Here is a 27,416-nt window from a genome sequence, read left to right on the forward strand (position 1 = left end):
CCTTCTTTTCCTCTTCCCTTAATACCTAGCACAATACTACACATACTGTAGGTACTCATTAAATGCTTCTTTTTAGAGTGAATGAACAGAAACACTAACCAGGGATGTTTTCTCATTTGTGTGTGTCTGTGGTTTTTTTTTTTCCCCTGCAGTGACAAACAAAAAGCCAACACAGGCATCTATCACAAAGGTCAAACAATTTGAAGGCTCCACATCTTTTGTACGAAGGTCTCAGTGGATGCTTGACCAGCTTCGCCAGGTTAATGGTATTGATCCTAACCGGGTAAGTAAAATGTTTGATGCTGAGTAAAAGAATTATATTCAGAAGGTGTTTCTTTTATTTCTTTTTTATTTCTTTTATTTAGTTCTCTCTGACTTTTATTGGCAAGGCCTTTTCCACAATTTCATTTATTTTACAAAAACTTCTCTGGTCACAACTCTTCTCATCCAGGCAAACCCTAAAGTTTTCATCTGTTATGTAACTAGCAACTAACAGGAGTCCCATTTGGAGGAGAAATTTTGCTTTTAGTAGTTCAGGTAATCATGGACATGATTCCTGTAACCCATTGCCAGCCCAGGAAGCCATAAATATATGCTAACAGGGGAAATGCCATGTTTGTCTCAGAAAATTACAGAAATTCCAAGACTTGTTTGAAATTCTGTATTATGACTTATTTACGTTTTAAAGGTCAAGCTTTCTATGGTAGAATTATCCAACCAGCAGTATATTACCTTTCCCCTGGAAGGAAGAAAGAAAATACCTGATTATAATGGATGACTAACATAGGTTACATTCTCGTCATTCATTAGGTTGGCAGGAAAGGGAAGGGTCTTTTGTGACAGAAGGTTATGTGCATGATTAATAAGATGGGATGCAGAGAACTAAAAGAACTCTTTTTCTGGAGTGAAAAACCCTACAAATCCCACATTCCAAGAAATGATTCATGTCTTAGGCAATAACAATTTTAGGACCAGAAATGGAAGTAGGAGGGACCTTTACAGCCCCCACAAGTCCAACCCCCCCCCATATTTTACAGATAAGGAAACTGAGGCTCCAAATGGTCTGAGGCGGGATTTAAACCTAGATTTTTTTGAGTCTAGGTTCAATACTCTATCCATTAAGCTGCCTTTCTTTGGTGATAGCTAATCTCTAAGAATATCCAAACCCCTATGAAGTATGGATGATGATAATTATAATAACTAGTCTATACATGCACGTGTACATAAGCACATTAAGGTTTACAAAGTTCTTTACAAATATTTTATCATTCAATCATCACAACCTTGTAGGTAGGTACTATTATTAACCCCGCTTTACAGATGAGACTGAGACTGACAGGTGCTAAGTAGTTTGTTCAGGGTCTCAGCTAGTAAATGACTAAGAGGGGATTTGAACTCATGTCTTCCTGACTCCATCCAGCTAGTTTCCCATGTGCTTTACATGCTAATAGCATGCAGTGATTAGAACCAAATGCCCCCAAAATTAAGTTGATCCTTCATAGCTTTCTTAGAAATCAATGAATTAATAACAGTCATTTTTTTAAAAGCAGGTATCAAATGCAAGTTTTTCTGGTGTTTCTTCTCCAGGATTCTGCAGAATTTGATTTGCTATTTGAAAATGCTTTTGACCAATGGGTAGCCAGCACAGCTTCGGAAAAATGTACCTTTTTCCAGATTCTCCATCACACCTGTCAGCGGTACCTCACAGACAAGAAGCCAGAATTTATTAATTGTCAGTCCAAGATTATGGGAGGTAAGTGAAAAAAAGGTCTGCTGATCCCTTTGTTGACTTAGATTTCCTTTTATTGATGACTTAGCCACTCAGTGCAAAAATTTGCTGCTAGATAGTATTGAGACTAGATAAAAATTACCCTCGGATGTAGTATAAGAAGAACTTATTTTCAGGGGGTCCATCTTCTGATAAATCTAAATATCTTGGTGTTTTTACTCTACTCTGATAGCTCTCAGGAGAAAAAACTGCTTAGCTGAAGTAACAGTCATGTTGCTTTCCTATAAGTCCTTTTAGCCCACTTTTGCTATTTCTTTTTCCTAAATTGCACTCTAGAGCACTGTCTAGTTTTTTCTAATTTGCTTTTCTACTTCAGGTGATGATTTTAAATATGTTAATACCAAACATTCTTCTATGTGTAACATATAGCAACCTTTTTATTCTGCTATTACTGATATATCTACTCTACTTATTTTCTAATTCCTTCTTTTCTTTAAACAGAATAAACAGGATGGGTTATGTAAAGCAGAGGTCCTTTTGTGGGGGAAATCATGTATATCGTGAACATACTTACAACCCTTAGATACCATGCCTCTCTAGAAAGCTACAATAGTGCTGCAGACTCTGAAACAAGGTAGTATATCTTAGGGTGCTTCTATACATAACAGCAATGAGGAACCCTGAATTCTCTCTCCTTACCGCATTTTTTTTTCAAACTCAATGTGACTAACAAGGTGGAAAAAGCTAGAGCAAGGTTATCCCCAGGGCAAAATTTTGAAGGAAGACAAGCAGATTAGTGCTTGTGATTATAAAGAAATTCTTTACAAAGCCATCTGAAAAAAAAAAAAAAGAGAAAAAAAAGAATGGCCTGCCCTAGGAAGTAATGAGTTCCCTTTCCCTGGAGATGTTGAAACAAGGGGTTAGAGATGGGGCTCTTAAGAATTACTATAAAAGGGATTCTTGTTTGGGGTATGAAGTTGGAATAGTTGATCTCTGAATTCTTCATATTCTATGGATCAGGAAACAACTTTTGAGCATAGTCCAATGTCTTTCTTATGGCTATTATATTTATATCAGTGCTTTTCTATTTCTAGAACACTCATGGTATACCTGTGAATTAGTGCAAATGTCATTACTTTTATTTTAAAGAAAAAGAAACTGAGGGTTGTAGGGTTAAAATTACTTGCTTGTGGAAATATAGCTAGTCAGTGACAGAGCCAGAACACAAATCCACCTTACCTTTTGACCTCAATACACTGTTTCATCCACTAGGATCATGGCATCATGGGTCTAGAGCTAGAAATAACCTTATGGGTCTTCTACTCCAAACTCCTCATTTTTAGAGATGAGGAAATTGAGGCCCAAATAGGACAAGTTGCCTACCCAAGGTTTTGCAGTTTATAAGTAAAAGAATTGGGATTTGATCTGTAGTCCAGACTCCAGATTCACACTCTATGCACCACACCACAGCTATCCCTTTAGGGATTTGGGACTGTATAACAAATATATGGTCACACTGGCAGAATGGGGGAGATATGGGGCTAGTGTCTATTTTTAACTTAGTGTCTCATTGTTTTCTTTTTCATGTAGTCTTATATTGGAAAGTAGACCTTTATATAAACCTATTTCTAGAACAGGTACTCAATTGAAGATGACATTTAGAGACCAAGCATGTATACAAATCCCTTGCATAAAGTGGTAGAAATCTCTCAAATGAATGTAGAGCAGAGTCTGTTATTCATCTGAGCTGATATATATTAATACTTTGTACCCATTATCCAGCCACATGCACTATGGATAACGTATTGTTCTATTCATCTTCATTATCAACTCTACTAAAGAATAGGTCACATCCCTTACATATGAAGACATGAATGTCATCAGAACAGTGGGAGATTCTTCACAAGAATGAAAGCCAAGTTTTCTTTAATTTATCTCTTCAGTTCTAGATGGATATAAAAGATGATAAGTAGTGCATACTTTCATCACAGGGGGCACATCCCATAATGCTGTAATGAAAAATATTAGATGCTGTTGTCTTAATGTAAGAAAATATTGAAGACCAATTAGGAAAGTAAAAGGATGTAGATTTTCATATTATTGCCTTTGATAAGTCTTTATAGCAAATTGATTTGTTCAGTCTAAACTTAATGCAGAAGATCAGAGATAGTTATCATCAGGGTCACCTTTCCACTTACTACCTAAATGACCTTGGTCAAGTGAGTTAACCTCTCTGGGCCTTAGTTTCCTTATCTGTAAAATGCAGATGTTGGACCAGATGACTTTATGTTCTCTCCTGCTGTAAATGTATAAGTTTATATTCATAGATGCAAAATTCTGTTCAACAAATGTAGAAGTTTCCTTGAACCACATGATTTTTTTCTTATTCTCCACAAAGAAGATGGTTGTCTATTTTTCATATAAAATATGACTGTTTCCTTTGTCATCCAGTTTCTTGCTCAGACATTTCCCTCTTTAATAATAAGTTCTATCTCTGATTGTCATGCTGCACTCAACATTTCCTGATTGGGATAATAAATCATTCTGATAAGACAGCAGCACTCCTTAACTGCAGAGCCACCATTGGAAATGTGGAATTGTAGACTTGGAACCTCTGAGAATTGCCCTTGGAGCAGGACTCACCTTATTGATTCCCATCTTTCCTTTTCCATGATGAATATAGGTCAGGAAGGAGGAGGAGAAGAGGGGAACCCAGTGGTTTTCTTTTTCCTTCTTCCCTCAGAAGACACCAGTAATTTAGCTCTCTCTATTGCCTTCACATCTCTTTTACTTTTTTATCTTTTTTCATATTTCTCATGCTACAACCCAATAATTATGTTTCTTTATCCTAGGTAGCACAGTATATGCAGTGTCAGGCCTAGAGTCAGGAAAATTCATCTTCCTGAGTTCAAATCTGGCCTCATACCCTTACTAGCTGTGTGACCCTGGGCAAGTCACTTAACCCTGTTTTGCTCAGTTCCTTATCTGTCAAATGAGCTGGAGAAAGAAATAGCAAACCACTCTAGTTTCTCTGCCAAGAAAGCCCCAAATGGGGCCACAAAGTGTCAGACATGCCTAAACAACAAATACTCACTAAAGCCTCACTACAACTACATATTGAACTCAGATTCACGTGATTCTTTCCTGTCAGTAGCTTACCTGTTTGATCAAGAATGCTTTGTCATCTTGAATCCCCTCAAATCTTTGCCACATTTTACTACCTGCTGCTTCTGCCAGTCAATTATCATGGCATTATAAGAGCTATCCTTTAATATTTTTCTTTCCTCTGATTCCCTCCAACCCATACGTGTCTTTAATTGGCAGTCCTTCAACTCTAGATAATAAACATCACTTCTCTGAGATGGAGTGAAGCCAAATATAGGCAGGCTTTAGCAGGGAAGAATAATTAGTAAATTTATAAATTAGAATTCTGTTTGTAGATGTATTGTGGAGCACCACTCATAAATTTGAGAAAATTCTGAGAGATAGATAGCATGGTGTAACAACAGAGTGGCTTGTAGTAAAGAAAATTGAGGTTCAGATCCTTCCTCTTGTACTAACTAGCTGTGTGACCCTAGATGAGTCACTAAACCTTTTTGCCTCAAGTAACTTCACTTATCTTTCCTAGTTAATCATAGACTACCTGTTATCTACATGAATGGGAATTCTCATACTGAAAATTCCTGAAACTCATAAAAATCATAAATTCTTCTTGTGTCTGCTAAGGAAAAAAAAACAAAAAAGATCTAATGGGTTGATTTAGGCATCAGAATAGGAATCTATATTGCAAATAAAAACAACTCTGAGGTACCACCTGACACCTATCAGATTGGCTAAAATGACAAAAAAGGAAAATAATAAATGGTGGAGAAGCTGTGGGAAAATTGGAACACTAATCCATTGCTGGTGGAGCTGTGAACTGATCCAACCATTCTGGAGAGCAATTTGGAATTATGCCCAAAGGGCGATAAAGCTGTGCATACCCTTTGACCCAGCAATACCACTTTTGGGTCTTTTTCCCAAAGAGATCATGGAAGGGGGAAAGGGACCCACATGTACAAAAATATTTTTAGCTACTCTTTACGTGGTGGCAAAGAATTGGAAGTTGAGGGGGTGCCCATCAATTGGGGAATGACTGGACAAGTTGTGGTATATGAATACAATGGAATACTATTGTGCTATAAGAAACGATGAGCAGGAGGAGTTCAGAGAAACCTGGAGGGTATTGCGTGGGCTGATGATGAGTGAGATGAGCAGAACTAGAAGAACATTGTACACAGTAACATCAACATTGAGTGTTGATCTACTGTGATGGACTATATTCTTCTCACCAATGCAATGGCACAGAAGAGTTCCAGGGGACTTGTGATGGAAGAGGATCTCCAAATCCAGGGGAAAAAAAAAAAAAGAACTGCGGAGTATAGATGCTAAATGAACCATACTATTTCTTTTGTTTTTGATGCTGTTGTTTTTTTTCTATTTTGAGGTTTTCCATCATTGCTCTGATTTTTTTTCTCTTATAACATGACTAATGCAGAAATAGGATTAATGTTATTATGTGTGTGTGTGTGTATATATATATATATATATAACCTATATCAGATTACCTGCTGTCTAGGGGAGGGGGGAGGGAGGGGAGGGAGGGAGGGAGGGAGAAAAATCTGAAATTGTAAAGCTTGTATAAACAAAGGTTGAGAACTATCTTTACATGTAACGGAAAAAAATAAAATACTTTATTAATTAAAAAAAAAAAGAATAGGAATCTATTGACTAAACTTGAATCCAGAACTATCAGGGAATTAATATTCTACAGTTTACTGATGGGAATACATGGTTTTAGTCAATATAGAACATCTTATTTGAACAGATGGTTGGCCCTGATAACAGAGGTATAAATTGAACCCTAAAAGTTCAATTTGCTAATTTTCTTTTCTTGCTATAGGCTGTGACAGATATAGAGCTCTGAACATCAAGAATTGTGTGTTTCTCTGAAAAGGAATGCCTGAGGAAATTTAATTTATTCCCTGTCTTTGGGCATGAGTATACCTAAGCCATCTTTAACAAATGGATGTCTGTCCTAATTTCCATAACTCCACTTAATTCTAATATATGCCACAAACCCATACAACAATGTATGATAATTAAAGAAATCAGATATGTAACTGTTGTAGATGTAGTTAGATTATATCTTCCTTCAGTTCGACTCCGGAAAATTGTTTTGCTCAGAAATATTAGGTAGTGATTTACTCACTTTTCCCCTGAGTTTAGGAATAATAACAACAATAAAAACAACAGGATCGACAGTAATTTGGGGTTTTTACAAGCACAAATATCCTATACCACTACCTTATCCAGCACCCAGCATGGAGGGAACATTGTTGTTGAAGACTTTGCCAATTGAATAAAGCCCTGTCAGGCTCTCTCAAAGTGAAAAGGTATCAAGGATCGTCTTAGCAATGTGGTTTCCCCTCTCAGTGTCAGCCTAACTAAGAATAGAGAATGCTCATCAGGACTAAGTTTGGTCACTTGGTATTGAATTCTCTCATGGTGTATTTTGTATATATCTTGCTGTCTTATCATTAGAATACAAGCTTTTAATATGAGAAGATACCTATCCTTGCTCCTTTATAAAGGTGGAGAGTCCATAGGTATAGAATGTTGCATATGATGCCAGATATTTTTGGCATATAGATAAATTTTACTAATTTGTTTTCTCTTCCTCTTTTTCTTTATTTTAAAAATTAATTATTTGTGTAATAGATGACATGTTGGAAGGGGGAAGGTATACAAGGGAAAATCTAAATGATGTGAAAACAAAAGATATCAATAAAAATCTATTTTTAAAAATCTTAGATGACAAGGACAGGTTTTGATTTGTTTTTGTGTCCCTAGTGCTTACATGGTGCCTAGAACATGGTAGGGCATTCATAAATGCTTACTGATTGATTGATAGAAAACCATGAACTTTGGACACATGGCCAAGATGTTCCCATTGTATCAAGGAACTACCCTTGCAATAACCACATAGAATGCAAGAACTGGAAAGAACCTTAGATATCATCTAGCTCAAGGCCTGGGGAAGAAAATATTTTGCCCTCAATAGCCCAGCTAGTCATTGGCAAGGCTGAAGCTAAAATTTAGATTTCTTGATGCCCAGGAGAGCAATCTTTCTCTCTTATACCAAGCTGTCTTCTTAGTAAACATCCTGTGTGAAATTCCCAGACCAACTTTTAGAGGCCATTTACATTTTTTCAGCCAAGGCCTTCAAATACTCTTAATGGACGGTGTTTCTATTTCATTTGCCACTTGTTTGTATCCCAAATGTCCAAAATTTTTCATTGTCCTCTTGGGGAAAAGGCAGTAAAACAAATACTGAGACTTCAGTGCATTCTGACACTTCCGCCCAGAGTATAAATTTTGCTTATCTTTGGTAGACAGAATGGAACGCTTTGATCTTCTGATATTAAATGCAAGCGTCTAAAAAAACCTCAAGTGACGTTGGGAGAGCTGCGGAATCTCATAAAGCGAAAGGAGGCATGTGCCCTCAGGATGGTGGGGGGGTGGGGAGGATGAAGGGGGAGGTGTGGGCCCAGCTAAGAGGCAGATCAGGAGTTTTCTGTACAGTGGTTATTATCTTCATCACACCCTGATTATTTTTTTGTCACAACAAAGGATTTAATGGGTTAAATATTCCCCAATATTCTCAAATAGAATAGGGGCAATCTAAGGTGGAGTTCTCTAATTGCAAAACCTACAATAGCAGGCTATGTCTGAACCCTGTCCTGAAGATTCTTAAATTTATTCCATATCCTGAAAATATGTAACCAAGAAAAATAATGAAATTTAGAACAGACATCTTTTAGCAATGGTTTGGGATACATTTGTATCCCCAAATGGAAGAATAAAATTAGGCAACCTAAGGAGTTCCCTTTTAGAGAAACACAATTCTTAATGTTCAATGTTCTATATGTGTCATAGCCTGTAGGAGGAAATGAAAGATAGCAAATTTATCATTTACACCTCTTTTTTCTGAGCCCACCATGCATAGCACTTTTGGACGAGGTAGAAAAATCACCAATTATTTGTCTTTAGCATAAGGATAACAATTTGACTCGTATAACTAGTTAACTTATTGAGGATAGATGTATATGGGTGGTCTTCAAAGTTCAAAAACATTTCATTGTTATAGACTTTTGCCACCGAGAACTGGCCACTTTCTTCATTTTTAGGATGTGCTTAGGCCAGACATTCACTTCTTCACTCTAGTTTCTCTCTTGACTTTCCACATGGGTCTGCCATACCCAGATGCTGGTATCTTCCTTCTCTTCTCATCCTGCCCTTTAACTTACTTTCATGTTATTTTCTCTCATGAGAATGGTTGCTTCTTGAGGGTAAGGGCTATGTTTCTTTTTGGTTTGTATTTATATTCCCAGTGCTTAACATAGTGCCTAGCACATAGTAAGTGTTTAATAAATGCTTCTTGAGTCTGGTAGAGAGTGTATGATTTAATATTTCAAAGAATCTATCATCTCATCAACCTAGGTAATCCTAGTGATACAGATTGTAAATCCTCTCATCCTGTGTAACTTGCCGTGCCATCCTGTAAATCTTCTGTTTACCCAATGGGCCACAGACTTCCTCTGGTTCTTTTAATTTCCTGGACATGAGTACAGCACATGGGTTGTTCATCTGTTTTCCCTAATCCTTACTATATGACAACCCCCCCACCTCCTTTTCTTGATGATTTATTTTACTCTTTCTTTGCCAGTTGTCAATATTTGACTAGTTCTAATGCCCACCATGATTTTTCCATTTCCCTTTGGGTCATAGAATTTTAATGCTTAGATTTAAAGAAATAGACTAATTTCACAATGAGGGATGCTGAAATAATATATTGTCATGTGGACAACATGGGAGATCTTGAGGTCTCAGATATAAACGTTTTATTTGAATTCTTCCAAATGGGTAGTTTTTCTTTCACACATTTTTACATTCACTGTGGGGTTATAAGTTATTTAAGAGATAATAACTCCATAAAATGAATAAATATTACTGTGAACATCACATGTAATACTATGGGCTCCATAAAGGATGCTATTTTTTACAACTCACTCATTTTAGGGAAAATCAATCAGCCAAAAATATCAACCTCAGTAAAATTTATGGGTATGTACCTATAATGTCAGAGTTCCTATTGGGATTGCATTTTATATTTTACTAATTTCTCTTCTTAAAATGTGTTATCTACCAGGTCTTTAAGCTACCTGATTCTCAAGGAATAGATTGTATTCTTTAAAAACTTTTCATTTAAGCATGTAGTTTGTTTGGGCTGATCTTATTAGTAGAATGCTCCTACTGGTATGTTACCATTTATCACCAGTTCTAGGCCAGACCATTTCAGAATGTATTACCTGATAGATTATCAAAGGAATTATGTCTATGTTGTAAAATAAAATAAATCACTGAGTTTTCCCAAATGGATGGGAAGAGGCCGTATAAATAATCTGGCTCTACTCTCATTCATAATCTCATTCTAGTGCTCTTCCTGAATACAGAATATGAGGAAAACAACATCCATAAATGAATTAGTTGCTCTATATTTGTTTCTGTTTTATAGAAAACCTAGTAGCTGCTTATAATAATGCTTTTGGGTTTCTTGGGATCAGCCATATTGCTTTGGAAAATCACGGTAGAACCTCTATTTTTTATACTGAGAACAGACCAGTGTGCATACCCCTGCTTGATGAAGAAGTCATTAAGAACAAGCCATCAGGCCTCAAGGAAATCCTTTTTTAATGACCACTCCAAATCAGAGATGACATTTTATGGTTGATAATACCTCCTTAGGGAATTAATTCCATATCTTGAAATCTACTCCCAGCTCTTAATAGGATAATATTCTCAGTTAATCTAAGGTTCTCATTTTTTTTCATGCTAGGTGAGAGTGTTTTCTTACTTTGAAAGCATTCTCCAGAAACTCTTGGCTCATCTCTGGACTGATATATGATTTATCGAGGTCTACTTTATTGCTGCTAAAGATCTCAGAAGCAAAATGACATTTCCATTATTATTGGAGATGATTTCATAATCCTATATTTGTTAATGAACAACAGTATCTTTTTAAGTTTTCAAATGTTCTAAGAGATGGTACCTCTCTAGCCATACATAAGCTCCTATCTCAACTTTTTATTTGTATCTTTTATTAATAGTATTTAATGCCCACTTCTATTTAATTGAATTGATAGCAGGAAGATAGTGCTAACTACCTTAAAAATCAAATTTTTTTTTAATTTAAAAAAATCTATGTGGGTTTGACACATTTAGATAATGTTGGACAACTTTTCAGAAATACTTAACAACTCACTTTGCCAATTGAGATAAATTCATTGAATGAAAGGATACTCTTGTTCTTAAGGTGGCCTAATTCAGTGAAGAAATGTGTTGTAGTAGACAGCATGCTGAATTTATAATATGGTGGACCTGGGTTTGAATCACAGTTCTGCCACATATTAGCTTTTAGATCTTGGGCAAATAACTTCCCCCCCTCTGGGTCTCACTTTCCTCTATAAATGAGTAGGTAAATCTCTAAAATGTAAATGTAAAACAAAAAGGTGATCTCTAATGGTCATTCCAAGCCTAACACTGCATGTTCTGTGATCTGTGACTTTGAAGGTATAGGAGTGATTGACCTCACAAAACCTGGCCTTTGGTAGATGCAGTGGAGAAATTTATCAAGTAAAACGGCACCTTTGGTTTTTTGTTTGTTTGTTTTGCCTCACATCTGAAAATTGACACGAACACAATTAAGTGAAAAAGTGATATCCTCTCATGATGGACTAGCTAGCTTTGATTTGCACTGAAGAAAGATTGAATTATCAAGGTGAGCCCAAAGCACAACTAGACTAAGGCAAAACTCTAAGCTTCCAACCCATTGACTCAGTGTTTGACCTCTTCCAAGCTATTCATTCTGTGTCTCCTCATCTGCTAGAAAATGTTGCAGACCTGACTCTTTGCTTATGAAAAGAATGAGCTAAGAAATTCTTGATGACTATGAATAGGAAGTACTAGATACTTAATAGTGGCAACTGTATTCACTTAATTTTGAGGCTTGTCTGTGTATTTCTTTTCTTTCGTTCTTATTCAAATGTCATTTGAAGAATATTTTACTTTTTGTGCCTGTTCAAAACTTCTCTTCCATAGACCTTTTGGGGGAGTGGGCGGGAAATTAAAAACATATGGAAGAAAAACTGTAGCAATCAAAATAATTATGCAGGTTTTCCATGCACACAGTCAAAATACAGCTTTAGGAAGAGCAGTCCTACAAGTTTGGGAAAATCAGCAAAACCCATTGGTGTTGCCACTGAGAAAAAAAATTTTGTTTGGTTCATTGAAATCATATTACCATCATTCAGTACCAATTTGAGTCATATCAACTTAACAAGCATTTACTAAATGCCTACTATGTGCCAGGTGCTTTACTAAATTCTGGGAATACATAGAATGGCCCCCACCCCCCCAAAAAAATCCCTGTTCATTCTCTCAAGGAACTCACAGTCTAATAGGGAGACTTCCAAGAACAAGTACTGGACACTACCAGGAACTGTGAGCTAACTCAAGGCCTCCAGTCAGTGTTTGCTTTTTATCCTGCATCTTAAACATTGTGTGGTGAGAGAGAGTGAGAGACAGAGAGGCAGAGAGACAGACAGAGACAGAGACAGAGACAAGGAGAAAGAATCTATTAGAGCCTTCTGATGTTCCATCTCCTACCCTACATCATCAATGACACATGGAACACAGGGTCTCACATACTGGTTTCTGATTTTTAGTTGCTCTATAACCTTAAACCACACTGAAATCAATGCTGAGAAATCTGATGGTATCTTGTTTTAAAATAGTATTCCAATATAGAAATAACTTGCTGTTTGGGATTATATGGGGCACTATGATTTGCAGTATTTAAACAAAACTTCCAAACAATTCAGTTCTATAATCACATAGAATTTTAGAGCTTGAAGGGACCTCAGTGGCCAATCGGTTCAATAAAGTAGAGCTTCTTAACTTTTTTTAAAAATTATTTTAATAATGGATCCCCTTGACAATCTGGTTAATAATTGTAGCTAACATTTACGTAGTGCTTTAAGGTTTCCAAAGCTTTTTATAAATGTTATTTCACTTTAGCCTCACAACCAGACAATGAGGTAGGTGCTGTTTTTATCAACATTTTACAAATGAAGAAACTAGGGGGCAGCTAGGTGGCACAGTGGATAGAGCACTGGCCCTGGATTCAGGAGGACCTGAGTTCAAATCCGACCTCAGACACTTGACACTTGCTAGCTGTGTGACCCTGGGCAAGTCACTTAACCCCCATTGCCCCACAAAAAAACCAAAAACCAAAACAAAACAAATGAAGAAACTAAAGCAAACAGGAGTTAAGTGTCTCAGATATTTGTACTCAGATATTCCTGATTTCAGGTTCAGTACTTTATTCATTGTGTCACCTCACTACCTCCAGGAAGACTATGGATCGCTTCTCAGAATTATTATTTTATTGCCTACATTTATAATTGAAGGAAATGCGAAATTCCAGTTACAGATGATAAAGAAATCTCTATCATTACATACTCAATAGATGATCAGCATCTACTTGAAGACCTCCCGTGAAGGTCTAAATGTGGTAATCATTTATAAAGTGCCATATTTAAAGTTTTACAAAACACTCCTCACAACAACTTTTTGTGGTATTTCCTTCATTTTATACATGAGGAAATTCTGGTTCAGAGAAGATGAATGCCTGCACCAATGTCCTAGTGCTAATAAGCGGCATATCTAGGATTGAAGTTCAAGTCTTCTCGCTCATGATCTTAGTTCTATCCCTGCCTCAAACCAATCCTTAGTAATCCAGTAAATGCTTCCTTAGGCCTAAATACCAGGCCTGGAAAAGCTCTGTGGTCCAGGGGTTGGGAAATTAGGCCCCAGTCTCTTTTTGTACAACCACGAGCAATTTTTCTTTACAGTTTTAAATATAATAAAACCTTATTTTAAAATGTAAAAGTGATTCTTAGCTCCTAGATGAAAAACAGGTACCTGTTTGCCTGCCTCCTTTGAGGAGAACTATAGTTAATCTCAGCTGATGAGAATGTGTATTTAAGACATCCAGAAAAGGAGAATATGAAGCTCCAAAGACCTCAGCATACACATTGGGACTGATCCTGTGATTTCATCAGTATAGGGATAATAACATAGTAAAATAAGCAGGAGAAAGAAATGGTGAACCACTCCAGTATCTTTGCCAAGAAAGCCCCAAATGGGCTCACAGAGAGATGGAAAAGACAGAAAAAACTCAAAAACAACATAAACACATAAATTATGCTTACATACATCTCCTGCACTTGGGAGGACAATAATTCTTCTTTTTTTTTTCTTTTTGTGGGGCAATAAGGGTTAAGTGACTTGCCCAGGGTCACACAGCTAGTAAGTGTCAAGTGTCTGAGGCCAAATTTGAACTCAGGTCCTCCTGAATCTAGGGCCAGTGCTTTATCCACTGTGCCACCTAGCTGCCCCCAAAGCTTCTTTCTTTATGTCCCTACCCTCTGCTTTTACTTTGACAAATCTTTTGGCCTTTCTTTTTCTCTAAGATATGTTGCTTTGTTAAAGGAGTTGAAAATGGTTCTTTGGTTAGCTTGTCCACAAAACTCAGTTCAGTGTGTACCATAGGAGGTGGTGCAGAAATAGTGATTTCTTTCTCCTAGGGTGGGGGTGGGAAGGATGGGGGAGACAAAATGAGTTGATCTATAGTGCAGACATTTTAAATGTTTGAAATTCTGAGCTCTTTGCCATGGCTTATAGAATGCTGATTACATTGCATTTTACTTCTGACATTTATCAAGTGCATATACTCCCACTAACTTACCAAAATGATCTTGTCTGAGATATATGGAACGACAGTTCAGCAGAGTTAGAGGCCTTGAATTTAGGCCTGCTAGTGGGCAAGAAAACAGCTGAAAGCATGTTTTTGGGTTTTTTTTTCCAACTTTACCAGAGAGTGGGACTTGCCATCCTACCTCTAGAATGTAATTTTTTTCAAGTCAGCAGTCCCACCCTCCCCCACCCCCAAAACAGCAAATTGTATGAATCGAGTAAAGCAATTATAATTACTTATATAACTTAATAAATTATAATAACTTATAATAAAAATTCATCTATAATGTTTTGAGTTAACAAAGCAGTTTCCTCATGGAAACTCTGTGAGGCAGGTAGTGGAAGTTATCACCCCCTATTTACAGTTGGAGAAACTAAAGTTCATTTTATTTTTATAGTTCACTGGTTTTAGGGATCCTCTGTCCTGCTCCCATCATGAGGCATTGGAACTTTTGTAAAAAAGTCTTTTCCACAAGGTCAGAATGGTTTCACACTTCTATTCCAAAAGCTAGACATTGATCTTGATGAGTGGTTCCTGTTCTCCAAGTGTCACTTTTCCTATAGCATTGTGGAGACAAATATTTTTATAAGTTTTTTTTAATGGAAATGTTATATGATATTTATAAAATCCCTGTATGGTTTTTAAATTTTTTTTTTCTTGGTGAGGCATTTGGGGTTGAGTGACTTTCCCAGGGTCACACAGCTAGTAAGTGTCAAGTGTCTGAGGCCGAATTTGAACTTGGGTCTTCCTGACTCCAGGGCCGGTGCTCTATCCATTGTGCCACCTAGTTGCCCTTAGTATTTTAAATTTTAAGATTCAATTATTCAGGTGATGAAGTAGAGGGGGAGGGAAGACAATGTTGTTACAGGTTTCTTTTTTTTTTTAATCTGAAAATGACATTTAAAAGCAAACTAAATTTTCTTTCAACATCTGTTATGAGCTTTAATTTGCCAGCTGTAAGACATAACTTACTTTCTTGTTTTTAGTGCCCTCTTTTTTATTAAAAATTCATAAATAAAAATATATTGTGTGTAGTTATATAATGTAATTGTCCTATAAGCTAAAGCTTTTCTCTTGCTGAATTTACTCTTAGTCTTTACCAGTTGTTTTGAGTGTGTAATTGTTTCTATAATAGCATTTACTTAAATATTAAGTGCATACTATATTCATGGCACTGTCCTAGGTGGTATAGATAGAAAGACAAAAATGAAATAATCTTTACCCTTGTTTATTGAAATGGGCAGATTCAACAGGCATGCAGATAAGTAAATTCAAGGTTATTTGAAGAGAGAGAAAAAACTGCTAGCAGAGCTTGAAAGACTCCATAGGAGGTGTGATACCTAAAATAAACCACGGGGTTAAGAATTAGGCACATCTGGAAAGATCGGTAGGATCTATATTGTAGAGAGTTTTAAATACCAGATTGAGAAGTTTGCATTTTATCCTAGTGGAAATAGGTACTTACTAAAGATTTTCTAGATTGGGGAGTGATATGAAGTCTTATGCCTTAGGAAGAATATTTTGGCAGCTGGGTCAAGGATGGGTTAGAGAAGAACAATGCTAGAAGCAAAATTAGCCATTAGATCACTATTTACAATAGTCTGCAAAGGTTCTCGAAATGTGGTCTGTAGGGATCTCTAAGGTCCAGAGGGTCCCTGAGATCAGAATTATTTTCATAATAATACTAAGGCATTTTTTTTTATCTATTAAAATTCAGTTAAATGACTCCCCACCTCCTATGAAAAGTCTTTCAAACTCTCCTAGCAGCTTTCTTCCATTTTCTCATTTTACAAATGAAGATACTGAGGTCCAGAGAAGTTAAATTACTTGCTAGTAGTTCTGAAGCTAGTAAGCATCAGAGCTGGGAACCCTTGGCTACAGAGGCAGAATATTTGATTGTAAGAATTATTTTTTCTGTCTCAGAATGATCATGTTTATGTTCATACTTCAATTTATGATGTTTTTTCTTCTTCAGTCTTGTGTGACCTCCTGTTTTTGCAGTGACTGTGGTTGAGTGACAATAAAGGAAGAAGAAAACAGTAGGAATCACAGTTTTCAGACTATCAATAAATATTAGTTTAACTATTGGTACCCTGAATAAGTTCCTTGTCCAATTTTATTTGAGTAAATGAACCGTATCAATGTTTACATCCTTACTGTAAATGAAGCCATCAGACTTAATATAAGGAAGTCACAGCTAAATGGAAAGATGGCTTAGAGGTTTTCTTTGGATAGACAGATAAAGTAGTTCACAATGTTGGTTTCATCTTGCACATAAAGGGAAAAACCATAATTCTCTGGAACATTTGTTTATCTTCCACTGAACTCTTCTTCATGAATCTAAACAAACAGACTATCATAAAGGTAGTTGCATTTTACAGACCAGCATCTGTTGCAAAGAATAACATAGGAGAAATCTGTAAAGAATTTGACAAAGGCCTTTAAATCAAGGCAACACATATAATGATGCTTCAATGTAAAATTTAACTAAAAGAAAATGACAAAAAATGTTAGAAAATATGGTGTAGGAATAAGGAACAAAAGAGACCAAATGCCCATTAATTACTCAGAAGCATTCTACCTCTTTATCATGAACATTTTATTTCAAAAAGGAATTGGAAAGGACTAAATGTAGGTAATAGAAAAATGAACAAAATATCGCAATAAGTCATAGCATCTTTAATCTTACATCTTCAAAAAGATGTTTATACCAAAAAATGAGAATTTGAAAAAAAATATTTATATAGATTCTTACTGTTCCCTGTAAAACTAAAGTAATTGCTAAAATAGGAAGATGGAGAGAGAGTTCAGAAACCATTTCCACCAGCAAACACTTGATCTCCTTACTAAGCAGAATGATGGCAACCAAGGGCAACACTAGTTTAAAGGATGGCTCATTTGAAAAACATTGTCTAGGATAATGGTAGAAGATTGCAAATAGTGTATTAATGATAGAATACATCAAAGGCCTTATAGCAAAAAAGAGTAGAAAGGATGAAGTCTGTAAAAAGCATGGTATGAAATCCAAATAAGCTAAATTATCTCGAGCATTTCTAGATGAAAATGGGAAGAGGAAAGCAAATAGATTGGAGAATGGCTGAATAAATCATGTAATATAATTGTATGACTGTAATGAAATATTATTTGCCTAAGAAATTGCAAATATGAATGATTCAGAGAATCTTGGGAAAACTTAGATAAACTATTTTAGAATAAAGTAAGCTGAACCAAAAGAAGATGCTGACACAATGAATATAATATTTGGGGGAAAAATAACATTGAAAGACTCCAGAACTGTGATAATGCATTATCCAGTCATGTCTTCAAAGAACAAATGTTGAAATATTCCTCCCAACTTTCAGAGAGACTATAATTGGAGAATGAGGTATGCATATTTAAAAATGATCAATATATGGATTTATTTTGAAAGTGTGTAAAACAATTTTCTTTTAACTATGCTGGGAGGTCTGTTGTGAAAGTATTCAATTATTCAGATAAAGCAAATAAAGGCCGAGCCAAATCTTCTAACTCTATCCACTTCTACTACATCTTATTGACTTTTATCAATGGAATAATAGCTCACAATTTTTGTATTTTATGGCCATTTGCAGTTATAAAGAACTGTACAGAAATTATCTCTCAGAACCTTAACTAGGGCTGAGTTATCAGTGCAAGCATGTGTAGCTAGAAACAATTGAGCTTACCACTTAATTAACAAAAGTAGTTTGCTTCTGCTCCATCCTATGATACCTTACATCTTTTCTTATAGTTTTCTGGGGTTTTACCCTCATAAATTAGTGTATTAGGGGGCATGGTGTACTTCCAACAGGATTTTGTGTCTTGTGATCTTTACCTATTTTCGTACTATCAACAGAGTTTATTTTAAAATTTTTATTTGAGAGTATCTGTCCTAGCTGACAAAATTCCTAGTTATAGGGCTTTTTCTCATTTGCTTTGACTTACAAAATATTATTAGCCCCTTTTGATCAAGAAACAAGACAGGTCATGACTAATCCAGAGGTTAGTTAGCCAGAACTTGGACCCAAGCCTCTTGACCAATTCTAAATCCAAGGTTCTTACCACTATAGTTGGCATAACTTTTTTTTTTTTGTAATTTCTATCCAGCTAGTTCTCTCTTCCCTGTTCCCCTTTATGTAGAAAGTAAGCTAAATAGGTGCAGTTTGATCAAAACTCTTCCCTTCTTATAGTGAAGGGAGTCAAATTTAGACTTGAACTATGTATCACCATTTATTTGCTTTTTTCTCTTTAAAGATATTGTAAAGGGCAATATGCCTAAATTTAGAAAGCCCAAGTTGAGGAGAGGACAGACAATGTAACTTTCCCTGATAATCACAAAACTGGACCCCCTTCTGTGTTGTTTGGCTGGCTGCCTACACCGCTGAATTAGAGTATCAGTGTTGGTTCCAGCCCATGTTCTCAGGGACTATGTAAGAGCAGAATAAGCTAATTTAAAAGTATACACATGGGGGCAGCTAGATGGCGCAGTGGATAGAGCACCGGTCCTGGAGTCAGGAGTACCTGAGTTCAAATCCGACCTCAGACACTTAACACTTAACTAGCTGTGTGACCCTGGGCAAGTCACTTAACCCCAATTGCCTCACTAAAAAAAAAAAAATTAAAAAAAAAATTAAAAAAAAGTATACACATGTGCATGTGTGTGCATTTGTACAGACACACACACTCACCTTTTTTACCCAGAAAATTTTCTTTGATTTTTTTCAGTCAACAGCAACAATAATAATGATAAAACCAATATCTAGAATTTATATAGGCTCACAAATTTTAAGGCTCACAAAGTGATGAGATGTCATGAAAATGATATCCACTGGCCTTGACAACAGATGTGATATGGCAGGAGTGAGAGAGTGAGGGTCAAGGATACACCTAGGTTGGTAGCCTGGTTGACTTGAAGGATGGTGGTGCCCTCGACAGTAATGGTGAAGTTCAGAAGAAAAAGGGTTTGGGAGGAAAGTGGAAGACAATGAGCTCCTTACCAACAGTGTTTTTTCAGGTTTTTTGTGCTTGTATTTCTGGTTCTGACACAAAGTAGGTGCTTGTTGCTTGTTTCCTTGACATCTATATCAATATATATGAAATTCTATATATAAGTATATATGACATCTACATCTATTTGAAAGCATCTGTGTGTATCTGTATATATTTGAAAGTATCAGTTAAACAATTCTTACAGTATGGTAAAATAGGACTAGCAAGGGGACAATGCCTGGCACATAGTAGGTGCTTGATAAATACTTGTTGCTTGCTTCCTTGATATGTGTGTGTGTGTGTGTGTGTGTGTGTGTGTGTGTGTGTGTGTGTGTGTGTGTGTTTGAAAGTCTCAGCTAAACAATTCTTACAGTATGGTAAAATAGGAGTAACATTGCATATAGTCTCCGAAAATTTAAATTCAAATACTGGCTCTGCCAAATTATCACACTTCCTCCATGTGCCAGGAACTGTTTTCTAGCTCTTTCAGGTGCTATATAAAATAAGGGAGGTACAAAGACAAAAGTAAAACAGTTCCTGTCCTCAAAGAGCTCACATTCTGTCAAGGGAAACATCGAGTGTTTATGTGGGTCAACACAAAACACATCCTTGATGATGGGGGGTATGACTTAGGGATTATGACAACCTTCATGAAAAAAGGTAGAATTCAGACTGAGTTGTCTTAAAGTAAATTAAGTATTCAAAGAAGCAAAGGTGAGAAGAGAACATACTACAGGCATAGAGGATAGTCAACTGAACTCAAAGGCATGGGGATGGTAAATAGCACACCATGAATAAAGAATATTACAAAGGCCAGTTTGACTGAACCTGAGTGTTCCTGAAGGGGCCTGACGTATAGTACAATGTCTAAAGAGTAATGCAAATGTATAATATAGCTGGGAAGGCATTTTGGCATTCAATGGTGAAGGGTTTTAAATTCAGTATATGACTTTGGGCAAATCCTTTAACCTCTCAGAGTCTTGGTTTTGTCTCAATTGTATAGTACTTCTACTACATACCCCCCAGAATTGCTTTAAGGATGAAATGGGGAATGGGGCTGGGGTGTAAAAGTACTTTGTGAATTGTAAAGTACTGTACATTGGTAAGCTATTATTTCTCCATACACACCTGTGATTTCATTGGTGAAATCAAAAACTATTATCTTAAGGTATATTCATCTTCATGAATCAAATTTCACTATTTAGGAACTGGCTTTGTTTTGATCACTCATCACCAATAGATGTTAATTGTCATCTTAATTTTCCACTTACAGATATGTCATATCTTCTTTTCTCATACTGTTCCTTCGTATGGTCATTATCATAATTTACTGGGGCATCCTTATAACACTTCCTTTGGATGCAGGGGTGCCTTACATGATCACAGGACTTAGAGTAAGAAAGAGAGTATAGAGATCTTCTCTGTAAATAATCCACTCTTTCTCAGTTTACAGAGGAAATTGTAATAAGGAAATTGTAATAACTAGTCTGAGGTTACTGATGGATGATAAATAACAAGAATTCAAATCCATATTCTCTGATTGCAAATCTACTGTTCCTCCCATGAAACCCATTTACAGGTGTGCATATTTTATAGTAAAGTTATTTGGGTAATTTAGTAAATATAAACCTTTAGTTGGGGTCCAGTACCATTCTATATCAAATTATGTTCCTAATGAATATTGTTATCAAGGGATTCTAGTCTATCAGAGTTATGTGCTCTGAAAATTATACAGTTTATTTGCAAGGAAAATATTTTTCCCATCCAAAAAAACCCCCAAACTGATCCATCTCTTTATCTGAATTTGTACATATTCTAAATTAGTATAAAATGAATTATTGAGGTTTGATTTTATCACTGTATGGCTTAGTGGTCTAAATGGCCTTCATACCTAGAGACATAGATTTCAGTAAAAGGTTCTAGGTTCTGACTATGATTTTACTCTCTGAAGTCCTTCAGCTTATCTAGACAAAAGAATCTGTCTCCACCTGAGGCTTCTTTTTTGAGCTTGGGGTTGGTATGAGTTTGAACTAGATAAAATTTGATAGACTGTCTCAAGGAGAACTTGTCTTTGAGTGGAGGGAGAAGGAAGACTTGAGAGAGATCTCTGGTTCCCCAATATATTAATTTTTTGGGGGGTGGGGCAATGAGGGTTAAGTGACTTGCCCAGGGTCACACAGCTAGTAAACGTCAAGTGTCTGAGGCTGGACTTGAACTCAGGTCCTCCTGAATCCAGGGCCAGTGCTTTATCCACTGTGCCACCTAGCTGCCCCCAAGATATTAATTATTAATAATTATTTCTCATATTACTTAACCTCCACTGACTTAATTTCCTCACTTTTAAAATGGGGATCATAACAGAACCTATGTCTCAAGACTTGTAGTGAGGATCAAATGAGATAATTGTAAAGTGCTTAGCACAGTGCATATAGTAAATATCATATAAATGTTAGTTATTATGATTATGATTGTCATTGCCTTAACTATTGAAGTAACCTTCATGGAAAAAGGTAGAACTCCCTGCCACAAGCCTCTCCCCACTCTGATCAGTCTTCTACTTAGCTACCAAAGGATTTTTCTGAAATTTGTCTGTCACCCTCCTTCTTAATAAATTTCTAGTAGCCTCCTAGTACTTCCAGGATAAAATAGGAACTTTTCTGTCCACCATTTAAAGCTCTTCACAACCCAGCCCCTTCTAATCTTCATGGTCTTAAAAAAAAAAAAAAACAACTCCACAACCTCTGCACTTTATGATCCATCTAAATTAATTGTCTCATATGTCAGAAATTCTCTGCCCACTCAAATCTGCTTCATAGTTTCCCAGTCTTTCTTCAACTCAAATTTGATGGTCTGCAGGTGGCATTTCTTAGCACTCCCCTTCCCACTATGAGTGTCTTCTTCCATCTATACACTCTGGACATTTCTTGTATATTCCTAATTATTTATATGTTGCCTCTTCCTTTACAATACAGGCATCTTGAGAGTAAGGCCTGTTTTTGCCTTTCTTTGCATCTTCAGCCCTTAACAAAATAACCTAGCACATACTATATACTTCCTAAATGCTAATTGCTCAAAGGGGGGGGGGTAAACAAGGAGAAACAAATAGATAAAGTCTCTGAAGCAAACAATGGCTTTATTTATATTGTTATTGTTAAACAAAAGGATTGTAAGTGACCCAGAGAAACTGGAGTCACGTGACGCACGCGATATATTAGCATTAATGACTCATACACAAGAATTAATATAACAGATACAATTGAGAATATGTTTAACCAGAAATAGAGGTAGATTAATTTTGTAGAAAGAATTAGGGGATAACCAAGGACTTTGAAGACAAAAATAGATTCCAAAATATTCATAGCTATATACCCTCCCTCCAAAAAAAAAGGGAAACAAAGTTGGTATTTATCAGTGGGGAAATGGCTCAACCAATTATTGTAAGTGAAAGCAATGAGACATTATTGTTCTGTACGAAATGAGGAATATGAGCAATTCAAAGAAACATGGATATTCAGACACCTTGTAGCCTTCAACCTCTTCTCCCCTCTGATCCAAGGGCTAGAGGGTGGAGTACTAAACCCCCAAAGCCTTCTTTTCTGGAAGACAGAAATTGGACTTCCAACGTGCTCCACTTTCTATCTTCAGCTCCTCCAAGTTTCAACTCCAAGTTTCTCCCATCTAGCTGAAAAAGATGCTCCTGTGCTGGGTACCCATGGTATCTTCCCTCCTTCCCAGCTTCCCTTTTATATGTTGTCTTCCTCCATTAGATTGTAAGCTCCTGGAGGATGGGCACCATCTTTCTTTTCCTTATTTGTATTCCCTGCATTTAGCACAGTGCCCTGGAACATAGTAAGCACCTAATAAGTGTCTCTTGAATGGAAATGAATTGAAAGACATATATATTTATGCAGAATGAAATAAGTACAAATAGAACAGGATAACTTTATGTATTTCATACATTTAAAAACATTATTTTGAGAAAGGGTCCATAGGTTGTACCAGACTGCCAAAAGGACTCATGACACAAAATAGGTAAAGGTCCCTTGATATATACAGTGATCACATTACATTATATGCAGTGTTTATATTACTACAATAATATAAACAGGACAGTCAAATGAAACTGAATATTAAGTAATAGTAAATAATAATGGCCTTGAAGAAGAGTTAAGGTAGAAGATTAAGGGCATAAAATATTGCATACACTGTGAGGGAGATAGACATATCTGGAAATGATTGCTATTTAGGGGGAGAAGTATAAATAAAATGTAGGATTCTTAAAAAGTGAAGGATAAGATGAATAGCCTAGATACTGTACTTGTGCTGTTCCCATTTGAGACATATTTTAAAATATTAAAATGTAAATAATTTTTTAAAAATTAAAAACTATTATTTAAAAACCCTTGAGGAGAACCTCCAACATGTTGGGTAGCTCATATTCTCTGGAAAGTTAATGAAAGAATATGTACATGTTATACAGGATGAGAAGTCATTAGGTCAGTTTTGATTGTTAATGGGGGAGGAAGTACTTACATCAAGAAAGTCATGGACCCATTCACTACTAACCAAAGAATGAATGTGAATTGGGGCAGCTAGGTGCCACAGTGGATAGAGCACTGGCCCTGGAGTCAGGAGTACCTGAGTTCAAATCTGGCTTCAGACACTTAACACTTACTAGCTGTGTGACCCTGGGCAAGTCACTTAATACCAATTGTCTCACTTTAAAAAAAAAAAAAAAGAATGAATGTGAATTTTGGGAGAATTTCAAATTTCCTTGGCCACTGGCAAGAGCAAATATCTGAAAATGAAGCCTACTGAAAAGAAAATCTAAAGTAAGATTCCTATGACTTCTGGACCATAATTCACTTACCTGCCCCTATGCTGTGAATAGTTTTAGGTTTTGTCCTATTTTCTGCCATCTCTCTGTTACAGTCCCTTGTTTTAGAACACTTGTATCAAGTTGCATTTATTGAAAATAAGGAAGGCTTCTAATTACCAAAAAGAGGAAAAGAAATTGTTACAATGCCATACACACACACACACACACACACACTGACTGACTGACACTACTAATGTGTGTCTACAGCGGTTAACATATAAATTAAAATATTCATGTACTGGAGGCCTCTTAGTATCTACAAAAGGAAGTGATTACCACATTTTGTCAAACTAATGCCAATATGATGATATGTTGAAACATTCAGCTTGCAGCTGCAAGTTTATAAGCCATATAAGGCAGGGCTTTAATTATAGTTCACTTCTGCAGCAAAAATGCTTAATTAGGCTCCTGTAAAATTTTTCTTGAAGCAAGAATTTTATAAAGATTTTAAAGGAAAAAAAAGTCCTTCCATTTTCTCTCCACTCATTCTTCTTTTTTTTTTTAACCTTTACCTATTCTTCCTTTCCATCCTAGATTCAAAATTGAGGAAGAGACATAGTTTCTAATTAATTAATTAATCTTTGTATTTTGTTATTGATTGTCATTTCTGAGTTATGAATCTAAAATGTTTTCCATCCTTGAAATTGTTGACTAGTTCATCCAGGAGCAGTATAAATACTTTATATTCTGTACCAAGCTCCATGTACTTCACTAATACTACCCTATCATCACTCTTTTCCTATTCATCCTTAAATTAAAGAGGAGAAAGGGAGTGCCTGCTTCAAAGGAAGCTTGGTGTGTATAAAGAGCTCTAGACTGAGAGGTCTAGCCCCCAGCTCTGCTACTGATTTGCCATGCAATAAAATATATTATTTATTTAAGAAGCAGCTTGTGGCACACTGGATAGAGTGCTGACCTTGGAATCAGTAAAATTTGAGTTCAGATTCTGCTGTGAGTGTGACTCTGGGCAAGTCACTTAACCCCACTTAGTTTCCATTTCCCTATCTGAAAATGAGAATAATAATAATAATAAAACCTACCTTACTGACTTGTTCTGAGAACCATATGAGATAACATATATAAAATGCTTTGCCAACTTTAAAAGTTCTATGAATATTAGGTAATTAGGAGAGAGTCCTCCTTAAGGGCAGTTTTATCATGAGTACCTAGCACACCCTGTTCTTGCCATGTAGAAGAAGCTTAACATTTGATTGATTGATTTTGGGGTTTTTTGTTTGTTGGTTTTGGTTTTGGTTTTGGTTTGTTTTTTTGCAGGGCAGTGAAGGTCAAGTGACTTGCCCAGGGTCACACAGCTAGTAAATGTCAAGTATCTGATGCTGGATTTGAACTCAGGTCCTCCTGAATCCAGGGCTGGTGCTCTATCCACTGCGCTACCTAGCTGCCCCCTGATTGATTGATTTTGACAAGTCACTTAATTTCTAGACCTCTTTCCCCTTATTTGTATAGTGTAAATGTAATAAATGAGCATATCTGACCATTTGGTTCTGAGTCAGGTAGCTTGAATACAGTTACAGAACAAGTCTTCAGATGTAGAGCTGGACAGGGATATTATCTCCCATCTAGCTGAAACCCTTTATTTCCCTCAGAGGAAACAGAGGGTGAGCAGCTTGCCGAGTGTCACATACATATCTTGTAGCAGAGACAGGATCTGTACTCAGATCCCTCTGACTTCAATTCCATTCAATCTAATTGGTGTTACAGGGCAGCTTCCATAATAACTGAAGCACAAACCATGGTTCTATTTGTTCTACCTTTTGCTTGTCCAGTTTTGAGAGCTGTTTCGCTTCTTCAGCTTGGATATCCCTGTCTTATAGGTGTGTTTTAGCCTATCTTTAAAAAGCCAGGTGTTTTATTTTTTTCTGACTCCATCGTCCTTGTTGTTTTTTTTTTAAAGCAACCTTATTTCTCCCAGGATTTTTTTTTGGCTGGGGGGGGGGGGGCAATGAATATAGCTGGCATTAGTACCTAGAAAACCATTTGGCTGAGAAATGTCCTAACTCATTTCAGAGTTGCTTTGGAAACCTTGAAGATGCTTTAAGTTCTAGTTTCTAAGCCCCTATATATTTTCTTAGCCACCAGTGGCCAATATTTATCCTATTCAAGCATGCTAACTAAGTCACATTGCTCTCCAAATTTCCTGGGATGTTGGCAACAGGGCAGATGGAAATGAAGGTTACTGGAAAGAAAATCTTAAAAAAAAATCACCCCCAAGGAGGAACCAACACTTTCAGTCATGTATTTGAAATGAAGTTATTGGGTTTCTCCCAAATAATTTTAAACTTGTCAGTAGAGTAAATTTTCTGCTGTTCTGCCTGTGCCAAAACCAAAAATCACTTAGGTCATGAATCTAGTATGGGGAAGAATGATAGACCATATTTGTTTTCCTTTCTGATTTGTATTTCCTTTCTCCTTGGGCTCTTAAAGGAAAGCAACAACCTCTATCTTCTTTTGCTGTGCCTTTGATTTATTATCTATATTGTATATTACCAAAGGCATCTTTTTTACTTTTTTTTTCTAATAAGCTTATAACATGTGTGTATATATATACTACCTCTGTGTACCCATAATGTATATATGTATGTGTGTGTATATGCCTGCACACAGACACACATGCACACACGCAAAACATCCCATTTGCCCAGAGGCATAACAACCATAGCTTCAAACTAGAAGTGATAATATCTATGCTAAAGCCAGACTCTAATCTTCCCATCACGATTGTATTCTTATTTCAAACAGTCTTTAACACATTTGATGATTTGATTTCCTAGCTCTAAATAGATCAAAAACAGAAATTACAAGATGAGAAAGAAGAGTGACACTAGTCGATGTCAGACACAATGACAGGCAACAGCACGATA

General features: G+C 36.3%; 1 protein-coding gene across 4 annotated transcripts in view; it reads left to right on the forward strand.

The window, feature by feature from the left end:
* Positions 1-27,416, forward strand: part of STXBP6 (syntaxin binding protein 6) — a 363,777-nt gene that overhangs the window by 294,685 nt on the left and 41,676 nt on the right. For all 4 annotated transcript variants that reach the window (XM_043987865.1, XM_043987867.1, XM_043987869.1 and 1 more), the window contains exons 3-4: positions 153-283; positions 1,588-1,753. In XM_043987865.1, coding sequence (XP_043843800.1) covers positions 153-283; positions 1,588-1,753 — 297 coding nt within the window. The remainder of the gene's footprint in view (positions 1-152; positions 284-1,587; positions 1,754-27,416) is intronic.

This window comes from Dromiciops gliroides, chromosome 2, assembly GCF_019393635.1.
Source record: "Dromiciops gliroides isolate mDroGli1 chromosome 2, mDroGli1.pri, whole genome shotgun sequence".
NCBI lineage: Eukaryota > Metazoa > Chordata > Mammalia > Microbiotheria > Microbiotheriidae > Dromiciops > Dromiciops gliroides.